This window comes from Parasteatoda tepidariorum, chromosome 1 (genome assembly GCF_982258835.1).
Source record: "Parasteatoda tepidariorum strain Cologne lab strain chromosome 1, Ptep-v5.0, whole genome shotgun sequence".
Classification (NCBI taxonomy): Eukaryota; Metazoa; Arthropoda; class Arachnida; order Araneae; family Theridiidae; genus Parasteatoda; species Parasteatoda tepidariorum.
In genome coordinates, this window is record NC_141755.1 from 83,595,573 (window position 1) to 83,609,270 (window position 13,698).

Genomic DNA, 13,698 nt, shown 5'->3' on the forward strand with positions numbered 1-13,698 from the left:
CCAGTTCCAAATATACTTAAAGAAAATGAATAAATTTAATCTTCAATTTTTTATATGACTGAGGAATAAAAGTTGTATTTATAAAATACAGCTTAATAATTTTTATGAACAAAAAATTACATAAAAAAAATAGTTTATTCTTGCTACATTAAATAATATAAATGTTAATTAAAATGCAACTCAAACCAAAACAAACTAAAATTAATTTCAAATGATTATTTGTCAAATACAATGAACTTGAACATTAATGAAACATTCTAACTATTGAAATCTTGTTTGCAAAAAAAAAAAAAAAGGGGGAAAAAAACTTACCTTTTATTTTCAGTAGAACCACAATATCAAAAACTTAAGTTTTACAAAACAGTACTTACTTTTTCTAAAAAATGCTTTTGATTTTTCAATAGAGAGTTGTGTACAAGACAAAATAATAAAAACATTGAATTCTTAAAAGTAAAATGAGTTCTTAAAGTGCAGCAGTTAACAAAAATATCTATGCATGTACTTGAAATTAGTGGTTAAGACAAAAAACAAGCTTAATAAAATAGAAATATATTTACCCATATCTTTGAAATTGGTAATCTAAAGTGAACTCCTCCCCAACAGCAATTGGGCGTTTAGTAAATACACCAACTCGTAATTCCCCATTGACAGTCCACTACAAAAAAGAGTGGTAAACTTTATTAATGAATAAAATGAAGTTAATCAAAATGTGAGTTAAATAAAATACTTCTTAATAATTCCCCATTGACAGTCCACTACAAAAAAGAGTGGTAAACTTTATAAATGAATAAAATGAAGTTAATCAAAAAGTGAGTTAAATAAAATACTTCTTAATAATTCCCCATTGACAGTCCACTACAAAAAAGAGTGGTAAATTTTAGTAATGAATAAAATGAAGTTAATCAAAATGTAAGTTAAATAAAATGCTTCCTAATATTTTCATTTGTTTATTTAAAATTTTTAAAAAGTAAAAGTTTCTGTGTCTTTTTTAAAGTATAGAGGCTTTGCATGGAAGCAATTTAATTCTCTTAGATTTATTTCAAATAAATTATCTACAGTCGAACCTCTATTTAAAGAAGTCGCTAAATCCCGATAATAAGTTCGTTATATGGAAAATTCGTTAAATAGAAAATCACGTTTTGAAATACTTAAACGACACAAAACAGGTTTTAAACTCATAAGCACTAGACCTAATTAAAATAGCAATTGATACACCTTTATCTAGTAAACTAGTATCTACTATTTATTTTCTTATAAATCTTAACCATACAAGAAATCTGCATGAAAAGCAAGAATAGATCAAAACAGCAGTGTTAGTCTATCATGTTACATAAATTTTCAACTAAATTTATGTATAAAATTATAGCTACATTTATTATAGAAGTAATTTTAAGCATACATTACCACATGCGTTCATAAGTTTAATTGCCACCGATAAAATCCGTTAATTTTATATTTTTCGTTTGAAATGCAAACAAAAAGGGAAAGGGATTTCACTGCTTTATCTAAAAGTGGTTTCAAAAATTAATTCAAGGTCATTTCCCCCATAAAATGCATATAACAAGTTTGAAATGTTCTGAAATATTTTGGGAAATAGGGAAAAAGGATCTCAAAGAAAACTTCGTTAAATAGAAAATTCACTTCGCTATGTGGAAGTTATTTTACGAAGAAATTTCCAAAATGTTTTCGGTTCCTCGAAAAAATTCGCAAAATAGAGAAATTCGCAAAATGGAAGTTTGTTAAATAGAAGTCCAACTGTATATATACTTCATGAATAAATTTTTATTTACTTGGGAATCATAAGTGTAAGTCAAGTGTAGATTTTATGCAATTTTTGCAGAAACATGTCAATTTAGTTATGTTAAAGTGATAGTAAGTAAATATTATTTTACATCACATTGAAAATAAGATAGTTAATCAAAGATTAAAAAAAAAAAATTATTTCAGTAGAAAAAGAAAATTAAAGTTCAATTTACCATACCTTCTGTGTTTCACAGTTTGGATCACAGCTGTGGTTAATAAATCGAGAATAATTTCCTTTAACGGTGGCATCTAGGATTTCATCAGTTTTTAGAGCCATAAAATAGCAATGAACATTTTTATCCTTAGCATACTGCTTCGCTCGTTGTCTATATTCTTTGTGGTTTAACACTTCTCCCACAAATTCCAGCAAAAAATCACCACTAAAAAGACAGAAAATTAATTAACTAAGTTGTTGGAAATTGCTTCCATAAAAATAAGGATTTTTATACTAATTTATAACAAATCAATTTATGAAATAAGATAAAATTAAACTAAAAAATAAATAAGAACATCCGTAAGTAACATATGAAAATTTGATAAACAGGAAGAGTACAATTTCAGTTGCATTAAAAGATACTTACGTAGATAATGGCTCTAAAGCTCTTAATCCCCAACCTTTTAATTCTGCTTTAAAAATTTCTACTTTAGCGTTTTGTTTCTGAAAAAAGAAATTAAAGATTAATAATACATTATTTTTTAAATTTCTGTTAAGCAATAACCAATTGTAAAACGAAATAAAAAAAAAACTTAAACAATATTATTCTCAATATAAAATTCCAGAGTATTGCAAACTGCTCTTCAATTAAATGGTTATTTCTAGAAACCACACGCTAAGTATTAGCACGTGGATTTTATTCTGTTTCACTCTCAGCTACTGCAGTTTTTCTTATGTTTACAGACAGTCATACTATATGTATGAATTTATTTTATTTACACTTTCATGCCATAAATTATTTAAAAGTTCAGAAATGTGTGTTGGGGACATCGGACAATGATGAATTTTTACTTACATTTCATTTTTTAAAAATATAATTTAAGTACAAAATGCGCTCCATACATATTTTTTTTTTCTATTTGTGAGTATTTTTGGCAAATCATACCATTTAAATAATGAAAATAAATATGTCAGAGAAATATTGTTAAAGTATGCAAAAGTTAGAGAAATTGAGAAAATACCCTGCAATAATTAAAGTTGTATAACTAACTTCATTAGTTGTGCTCTTATAGTACATAGAGACAAAAAATTTAAATATATATATATGAACTAATAATGAAATAAACTAAAAAAATAAAATATTTTGAGGACTCTTTTAGCATTAACAAGACCTTATCAACTTTTCAAACATACGCAAAGTATATGAAATTTTTACTTAATTGAAATCAGAAATAAGTCTGTAAGAAAGCCTATAACATTAGATTCATCAGAAAAATAAAAACTGTAACTAAAATCTCACCTTTTGGAACTTTTTATTGGAACAAGCCTCACCTATAGGACATCGGTAGCCACTAAAATTGAAAAAAAGAAAGTAGAATTTATAAGTTATTTCGTAAACACTAGTAACACTCTTTTTTAAACACAATATAAAAACGATCAATATTATCAATAAAATAGGTTCGGGTAGCAAAATGTTTGCCATGATGCAAAAAAGGTTCCCAGAAGTATAGTAATTAAAATAGTTTGGTACTTCAAAGTTCATAGAACAAAAATTATTCTCAGAATTTTTTACGATATATTATTTTTAATTAACAGAAATTGCTACAACTGTTATGGTCATAATATCAAATTTTGTCCCCATTTTTAAATTTAAATAAATTTTTTAAGCAACCTGTGTCTTGAAGACACCTAAATCTATATAAATTACTAATTTTTAAATACAAAGATTCTTGCACCATTTCTGAGGGTTGAAATTAAATTTTTTTGAGAAAACAGACTATCCACAAAAGCATTCAATTTATATAGATTCCCATACATTTTGGAATCGAACAATTAAAATTTATTTCGAATGACCATCACAACTTTATTTTCTAACCAGGGAGTACAGAAATTAGAGCTTTTTATAAAACACTTTGTAAATCATTCTTAGGCAGATTCCCCACAAATGTATTTGAAGCAGAATTTTCATACATATTTTTTTTTCATTATTTTGTATCAATTTAAGTGAAAAATAGTATACTTAGCATTTTAATAATTTATGGCTATGAAATACTAGTGTTACTAGAAATACAGCATGAAATACTAGTGTTTTTTCCCATGTATTTAAGGTAAAATCTTTCAAACACAGCTCACCTCCAGACAATAATGTTTCAAATTTACAGTTCTTTAGATATAAAATAAATTCTTTATCATAAATTTCTTTTAACTACAAAATCAATTACAGATAAATTTTTGAATATGAATGGGGGAAAAAAATAAATAAAGCTACTTTTTTAGCATTTCACATTTAAGTATAAATATAATTTCAATAATCTAAGATTTCTTTAAAGCATCTATTATATATTTTTTTAATAATTAAAAAATATCAAAATATAATTTAGCTTGAATTAGTGTCAGGAAAAAAATATTAATAAAAAACATCCAAAGATTATAATAGGTCATGGAAATAAATTTAAGTTTGAATGCATGCTTATGCACTTTCTGAATGAAGTTACAACATATATATATCCTAAGAAACCTTTGATTTATCAACATTTTAAACAATTTATATACATTACAATTTGATTTATATACTTTTCAATATTACTTAGAATGCACAATTAAAAAAAAAAAAAATTAGTAGTATGATACATCAGTTTTAAGTTTTTCCTTTTAACTTTAAGATCATAGAAAAAGGTTGGAAAAGGAAAGGATCAAAGAAAAAATATCCTAGTAACAGAGTAGTTAAAAACAGAATCATATATAATGATAATGGTTAAAACAAATATTTAGCAAAGAGCAACTTATTTCTGGATAATCTCCAAAGAGTGTGTTGTTTTGCAGTTTTTATAAAATGCATCTCAGTCATGTTAATTATTAAGCATCATTAAAACTAAAATATAACTCTAAATTAATATAATACCAGCATAAACTCTATACTTGCCATTCAATCATAAGAAGTCTATTTAAGCATTCCTCCTTACAGCCAAGTACGTCCCTCTCAAGTTCTTCTTTGGATAGCGTACAATCACAAATCATTCTTCGTACTTGCTTTTTACTTTTAGACTTTTTCCTACAATAGGTTTTCAATAAAGATGTAGAAAATTCGCCAAGAAAAATAACAGTGATAATAAATATAAGTTAATAATCTACATCTATTTTAATAACAAAACATATAAAATACAGCACTTATTATTATTAACTCTATCAGGTGTTTGCTTCCAGCAAACAAAGGTTCCAAATAAAGCAGGGGGTCATTCAGACATTTTGTGAAAGGTCAGGTTTTTGTAAAATTGTGAAAAAATTACTTGTAATTTGTGAATATAAAATAAACATTAAGTCACATTCTTTCAACCTGGGTCCTGCTTTTATGAATTTGTGCAAATAGGGTCCTGTATCCAACACTATAAAATTATAATGAAAAAAAAAATTACAATTTTAAAAAATAAACAGCAATTGCTACTTCTAAATTAGAGATGCAACATACAAATATTTGGTATTTAGCCTATACTGCTGAACGCAGAATATTCATTTTGGAAGAATAATGGAAGAAGCGCGTCTGAAGACAAAACTTAATTTGTTTACATCCATCTTTCTTTTTTACACCTGGGAAGGGTTTATTCAATTAACAAAACAATAATGAAGATAAACAAATTTGTGAAGGGTCCGTTTTCATGAAAAGATATTTTGAGAAGAGTCCATTAACGGACCAAAATTTCTTCTAAACAGACCCTTGTAAAGAATCTCCGAATAATTCATTCTCAACAATTGCTATAACATTTCAGAATAAGGAAAATGTAAAGTAACTTAAGAAGCAGGACCACTAGAAGCAATGAGTAGTTAAAGGGACAAAAATAATGTAAAGGATGAAACAATTTTTGGAAAAAGCAATTTTTAAAAAGAATTAGGACTAAATATTTCTTTCATTTTTGTCCAAAACAGAAAATAAAAGACAAAAAAGTATCACTTAGAAAGGCAATAGGGATAAAATCTGTTTCCAAAAAATATCATTTTATCTATGAAACATGGGAAAAACAACTTATACAGTACAGAACCCGTTATCCGGAAATCAGAAAACCGGAACGAAATTCGTAAATTTTCCCGCCATTGCTTAAAATTTTTTTTTTTTACTTTTCTGCATAAGATTTTAGGATTTTTCTTTCTTTTTGGAAAGATGTTTACCTTACCATCATTTTGGAAATAATCATTAGTGTATTACTTTGTTTTTTTCTTCTTTTTAAGATTATTTCCAAACATAATTTTTTTTAGTTGGGTTTAACAATAAAAAAAACGGCTTTTTGTAGCGATTCAGAAAACCGGAAAAATCAGTTATCCGGAATAGCGATGGTCCTGATCGTTCCGGATAATCGGTTCCCTACTGTACTATGTTTTGATTCTTTGTAAATTAATAAAATATAGGAGGAGAAAAAACCTACACATAACCCCTACACTAAATATAGTTTTATTTATCATTTTTTAAAATGGAAAATTGTAATTTTTTCTTTACCTTTTTTTTTTTAAAAAAAAAAGAAAGAAAAGTGTACATATGAGAAAGAAATGTGACTGACAATGTAGATATGATACAAAACCTGGAATATCTTTCTCTTTTGAAGTACTACTATTGATACATTATATTTTCCTATAACATTAAGCCTCAATCATCAATAAACTTTAACACATTCTGGCAATAATATGAAAATAGGTAGTTAACTGTCAATTGCTTCTCTAGCATTTTAATTAGATTTCGGTGAAAAGGAATTGCTCCACATTACATTAACTTCTTTCTATAACAAAACAGTTATCCAAGAAAATCAAGCTACAAATCATGCAAAAAAGTTTAATTGAGTTTTAAAACATATCATTTAACAAATGGGAAATTTCATGACTTAAGAATACAGAAATTATAGTAAATCATTACTTTAAATTAACAGCAGTCCGTTAGTCCGAAACCTATAAATTTGACTTGGACCAACCTAAAATAATAGTGGTCCCTTGGACAAGTGGCCAATCAATGTGAATTGAGTTTTTTTGCTTTAAAGTTTTGTCTTATGTTTTTATGACAAGGTTGCATTTCAGCTTTTCTTCTTCTTAGTTTTAAATGAAACAATTCTCTGGTTTTTGTTTAATTTCAGTCTTTAATATTTCTTTAAACTCTTATTAATCAACATGTTTTTTATAATATAATTAGCATTTTTAATTTGTTTTGCATTTAATTTGTTTTGATTTTAAAATCGTAAAATTTCTTTTGTTTTACAAATTTTTAAGTTTTCTTTCTCGTAAGTTAGTAGCATAAGAAAAAAAAAGTGAAAACTTTAAGTCTGAATGTGCATTGACTGATTTTTTTTTTTTTTAAATATTTCTACTTATATTTTTCTTACTGCAATTTAATATTTATATTTTTCTTACTGCTACACTTTTAATTTTAGTGAGACATAATTATAATATTTTTTAACTTCCAATCTTATTCTTACATTTACTTAATTTTTCATTGGAGTGTATTGACACTAGGAAAAGAAAGTAATAGATAAATTTAGATCTAAAGTAGATACATACTTGTGTTAATTAACTTTAAATATCACAATTGCATGACTTGAAATTTAAATACATTTACAAATTTTTAATTAATATGTAAGAGAAAACTCTAAAATCAGGAAATCTTCCTGTTAATCAAGAACACTGGGCAAGTATGTGATATAACCATGATATATGTAGCAAATAACTAAGATAATTTTTTTTTTTTATAAACATTAACTCAACAGTCAAAATTTTCAAAAACTAAATTTTAACTTTAATTTGACTAAGCTGATAGGATTTGGAAGTAAAACTAATGATTAGATATTTTACATAAATTAGCATAACAATCTCCTTATAAAATTAGAGCTTACCTTTCAAACTTATATATATTTTCATCAATATGCTCGTACACAGGTCGTTCTACAACCGGCTCGGGCTTTGGAGCAGGTGGATTTTCCTTAAGAGTCATATTTTCAGGTTCCACAGGGGTAGAGATTGGATTTTCAAATTTTAGTTCGCCAATTTTCAAATAAGATTGTTCGTAAGAATTGGCAGTCTTAATGACATCAATCTGAGCTACAAGTCCTGGGTCAACAACAGAAGGAGTTGTAGGTTCTGTTTTTAGAACACCTTCTAATTCACTGGATCTCCACCACCTGGATTTGACCTTCACTGGTTTTATGCTGCTTGTCTCAGATACGTCGTTAGTTTCATTACTTTTATCATCGTCAGACCTGACAGGTTGTGCATGGTCACCACTTTTTGTTTCAGCATTGGCAGCTTCGTGAACCTTGACAAACGGGGCTCGAATAATGCTCGTTGTAGGAGTCGAACTATCTTTGATGATGTTTACAAATATAGTATTTTCATTGGGTGATTCGGTTTCCTTCTTGTTTTCATCTTCGTCTAAAATAGTGTTGCAATCGGTCAACTCTTGCTTTCTTTTTCTGGCAGCTGTCCTCTTTCTATCTGGTTTGGGTTTCTCTGCTGTCTTTACATCTTCCTTTTTATCAGCCTTTTTATTAGATCTCTTAGGAGTTTTGGGTAATTTTGAAGCATTTTCTTTTAGCTTTTTACCTTCAGTTTCACTTTTAGTAGAAGGTGACTGAATTATAGTCATATTTGGTTTTTGTTCAGGTGTTTCTAACTGTCCTTTATCAACTTCCATTTCGTCGTCAACAGATACTACGTCTATAAAATTTGTGTCCTCTTGCCTAGGAGTCTTTGATTTTTTAAAATTTTCATCTTTTTTAACAGTTTTACTCTGAATACGGGAGCTCCTACGAACCGGTAAATCTTTAGAATCGTTTAGTGGCTCATCAGCATTTATTTTATGTTTGTTTTTATTTCGAGACTGTGAAGTGTTTAATAGGGAATCTTTATCAGGTGAATTATTCACAGTAAAATTAACTAGTTCAGAAACAACCCTAAATATTGTTTCTCTAGATACTTTATTAAATTCATCTTCATTATGAAAATCTCCAGATAATGCTACAGGTGAAACAGATCTTTTGCTACCTTCAGATACAGATCGACGTGATGACATCCTTACACAACCATTCACGATTATTCATGAAAGAGTCAAGATCTAGCAGTAGTTTTCATAATTTACTGATTAATTTTGACCATAAAACATCTCTAACTGATAAATCATGCAAAACTTCTGATTTTCTCTAAAAAGAAAATATTTAAAAATATAAATATTGTATTTATTAATTTTTTTAAATGTTTGATGAGAAATACATTTCAAAATGCAGAAATAAAACACGCTTGATTATACATTGATTTGGGAAGTAAAATGATTAATAAGATGAATAGATATTAACTTTTCGACACACTGAAAAGATGTGAGTCTGAAAAATCGTATACATTTTGTTGCCATTTTACATTTTAAAAAAACAAATTATGTGATATTAAATTTTACGATATTTAACACAATGAAATAATAACAGCTTTTAGAAGTAAAAGATTGACAAAGATAAAACAATGAATGAAACAGAAGGCAGTTGCTTGACATACTAGAATTATGTGGTGGAGCAAAATGTGTTTAATTAATTTGCAGTTGAATTAAAAAAAAAATTGCATGATTGGGATATAATATGATTAATATTTACTTTATTAAGATTATTATCAACTCATTAAGTTTTTATAAATATCTCTTTTTTCCGGAAAAGGGAGATATTTAATAGTTTTAATTTTTAAAATTAGTTTCAAATAAAATTTTCTTTTTAAATGCAACTTTAAGTGTTGATTTTCTATTTAAATAAGATAAAAAAAATTTTTAAGTTGTTGTAATGTTTTTAAATGTTTAAAAATTTTATACTCAGTGAGCATACCTTTAAAATTATAAACTACAAATTTTTTAGCTGTAATTATTGAATTTTGTTACTTTAAGGAAATAGTTTTGTTTTCCATGAAAAAACTGCCATAAGAAGACAGAAACTTGCATGAAATCTTATCCATAACTTTAAATATGCTCATTAAGTTCTATCATTATGCTATTTTGGTAATTTTTTTAAATTTTAAAATACATGTTACAGTGTTATTCTCCCAATCATTCTTCTTTTTAAAAAATTAAAAATAAAAGAAATTTTGATTTCTGCATTATAATTACTATGTAGGGCTATAATCAAACAAGTAAATTATTTTTTAGTTGTTCCATCATAAAATGTAGAACATTAGATCCTTTCCAAAACTAATACAGAAGTTAAAAAAATATATATATTTCACAACACTTAGCTAGGCCTAACCACATATCCACTTTAGAAAACAATTCATAATTAGAATTTTGAAATTTATTCTTAAATTTCTAGGAAGATCTGTTCTTTAGACAACCCTCTTCAGTTTGGACTAAAAATTAAAAGTTTTCGACAGTTTTAATGATATAAGAAGAAAATTCTTCAACAGTTTAAACTAACTTATGTAATAAGTTGATCATAAACAGTGAGTAAACGTTAAATTTTTTTTATCAGTTTCTAAAACAGAAATAAAAAAGTTTGTCTCAATCCCAGTATATGTCACTAAAAATATTAAATAATTATCTCAACCTAAAAGAAGAAGAAAATAGAAGTCTTTTTAACATGTACCCATTTTATCGCACCATGACCCTAGCAATGTAAGTTGTTCATACTTTTAAAGCAAGATTGGTACTTTGGGATTATCTCGTCCACCATTTTCGTACTTTGGGATTATCCCATCGGCCATTTTCTTCAAACACAATATTATTGCAAAAAGGTAGCTTCTGCACCAATAACCGCAAATTTTATCATATTGACTGTGCAATCCCTGTTTATGTAAGTTAGTTGCCCATAGCGTATTAAAACAAATTTATGAGGAGCAACTGTACAAGGATAATGACTTGTTTAATTGCTTTTTAAAAGCTATCAAGCATTTTTGGCTACCGATATGATTTATAATAATATATATAGTTAGATTCAAGAATAATTCAATGTGTAATAATATATATATATGTAAAAACTAGAATTTGTTACTTTGTTTTGATTCTTTTATGTCAAAATTTTTTTACGTATTTTTATTGTTATAATTATTTCATTATAAATTTCATTTGATAAATTTAATGCGTTTAGCTTGCTTTTCTATGATGGCGCCAAAGGATTTATGCATTTTCGAAAGTGTTGACAGATCTACGAGATAACTTTATCACAAGATTTTACTGAATAAAATAAGCAAAGAAAAAAAAATTAAACTATAAAATTTCTCTAGCCTTATGGTTGAAACTTAAAAATAGTCTATATGCTCTAAAAGCTTTATGGCTTTTCTTTCACTTAAACTATAAAGTAAAACAAGGTTCATTTGTTTAAGAATGAAAATTTAAACAAAATAATAGAGCTATTAACCAAGATTCACATAGTAAAAGTTAAAAATCAATATTTTGTTCAAAAGCAAGTATAAAGAAAACAAATTCAAAACATGACTCTAATGCAAAATTGTAATTCATACATAATTAAAAAAAAAATGTTAAAATAATATAATATGGCTTAATAAAATGAAGTATTTGAAGAATGAGGAAGAAAACAAATGCAATATATAAAGATTTTTGGTATATAATAACCCATACAACATAAATAAAAATATTTCTTGAATATAAAAAAAATTAATTTGGATGCATTAATCATTATTAAATAAGTAATAATTTATTAGCATCTAAGCAAAAATATATAAAGCGCATCATAAGTAGAGTTTATCCTCATTTTGTGGCAATAATAACAGAGTTCTTCCTAGGAATAAAAAATGGAAGACCGCTTTCTCTCAGAAAAAGGCACTCATTTAGCAGTGTAAAAATTTATTAAAATGTATCATATTATGTAATAACTGAATTTTTAAATTATACCCTCTTATGCTATTTTATGTGTGTATTTAAAAGTAATTCTCTCTTCTTTTTAACGCAAGAGAAAAACATGTAGTTTATAAAAATAATAAAAGGCATGCTAAAAAAGACAATCTCTTTGCATGAATATTTTCTAAAAAAAGTTCACTAAAAAAAAATTTATAAAAAACTTAAAATCTTTTTTCTATAATTAAAACTGAAAATGAATGAGAAAATAAACATTTAAAGTTGCACTTTTTCTTTTAAAGCAGTTATTTATTTAAAAAATAATTGTGAAATTTAAAATCATTTTAAAAATTTATTAATTTCATCCACAGAAAAAACGAGATACTTATAGACATTTAACCAGTCGAGAACAATTCTAACAAAGTAAATATTTGCAATAGTATTAAGAATGAAACCAATAAACAACGATAATTATGGTTTCGGACAGGACACATGGGTTTTACTGTCTTTTAACTGTCTTAAATTGTCCTAAAACTGTCCAAAAACTTGAACTTTGGTAAACATTCTATATGTGTAACACATAATAATTACATATATTAATAAATATCAGATGCTATTTATACAATTTGCTTAAACTTATTAAAAGAAAATAACATAATAAAAAAAGATTTATAACTTTCGAAGCTCCACAATTCATTGAACACAAAAGTGAATACCTTAACCCTTAAATATGAATGTATATGCTTTTAATACTGGTAAATTATGTTTTTGCATAAGGATTAATAATGCAATATTAAATATAATAATAAACTTTTTTAAATTGCATTCATTTTGTTTCTTGTTCAAAAGGTAAAATTTTATTTTTCACAATATTTTTTTAAAATTATGACATAATTTGATTAAAATAGTTTTGGACAGTTTTGGTTTTGGTCAAACCCTGGTTTAATCCATTCTGTCCTAAACTTTGCCAACTCTGAATTAATCTTTTTCAAATTATGGAGTATGGGCAGTGTTTTTAAGAGATAGAGGCTAATTTTTACAAAAAGTGCAATTTAAAAAGGGATAAAAGGGCAAGCAGTCCTTCTAAAACGCTTAGGAAAAACATTGAATATAGTTTATAATTCTTAAAATAGTAGTAATATAAGAAGATAATAAATTAGTGATTGAAAAAAATAGTCAATACCTTTTTTTTAAAACCTTGAATGCACATAATTTGCTTTATTTAAACAAATCCTGAAAAGAAATTAAGTTAATTAGTTCATAACAAGGCCAAGATCTAAAAAAGGTTATGACAAGTACAAATCAAGTTAAAATGTTAAGAGGAACATTAATTCGAATGAAGGGAAGTAGAAAACTATTCTAAGAAAAAACTGCAATTTATGAATGAAAAAAATCCCATCAGATTCTGAAATGACAAATTATATTTGAATAATAACAATATTTCGATCTTCAATTTTATAAGATCCATCATATATACGCTTAAATTCAACAGTAAATGTTAAACAAAAATACATAAAATTAATATAAAAAAACATTCAAGAATATCGCTAATATTGCAACAGTAAGCAATATAGCTCAAAATCATAAAATTAAACAAACAGGTAAACAAATATATAAATAGCGTTGATCAGAACTGGATTGGCGCTTCATACATGGCTAGGCAATTTTCAAAATAAAGATCAGAATTTATATTATAGATTACATACATACATTAAGATGAATTTAAGATAAGAGTAACTAAAATGTCTTTTTTTTAATCATCTTTAACAAATTATGAATGTTTAAATACATTTAAATTAACAAATACAAACCATTTCACATACATACCGACAACCAGAAATTAATCAAAATTCATGAGAAAATCTGTTGCCATTTTCATGAAGCTTTCTAGTTTAATAAGGCAAGAAAATTCCTTAAAACCATTCATTGCTTTTTTAAGAAACTGATATTATTT

At 26.1% G+C, this 13,698-nt stretch overlaps 1 protein-coding gene across 3 annotated transcripts in view; it reads right to left on the reverse strand.

Annotated features, from left to right (window-relative positions):
- Positions 1-13,689, reverse strand: part of LOC107455936 (histone-lysine N-methyltransferase SETD2) — a 41,006-nt gene extending 27,317 nt beyond the window's left edge. The window contains exons 1-8 of one of the 3 annotated variants that reach the window (XM_087167858.1): positions 13,556-13,689; positions 12,928-12,977; positions 7,822-9,123; positions 4,881-5,009; positions 3,258-3,309; positions 2,385-2,461; positions 1,982-2,183; positions 558-655 (exon numbers count right to left, since the gene is read on the reverse strand). In XM_087167858.1, coding sequence (XP_087023984.1) covers positions 558-655; positions 1,982-2,183; positions 2,385-2,461; positions 3,258-3,309; positions 4,881-5,009; positions 7,822-8,996 — 1,733 coding nt within the window. In that variant the 5' untranslated portion in view covers positions 8,997-9,123; positions 12,928-12,977; positions 13,556-13,689. Of the gene's footprint in view, positions 1-557; positions 656-1,981; positions 2,184-2,384; positions 2,462-3,257; positions 3,310-4,880; positions 5,010-7,821; positions 9,124-12,927; positions 12,978-13,450 lie in introns of all 3 variants that reach the window. The other 2 variants (XM_087167860.1, XM_087167862.1) reach the window with 2 other exon arrangements.
- Positions 13,690-13,698: the final 9 nt, after the last annotated feature.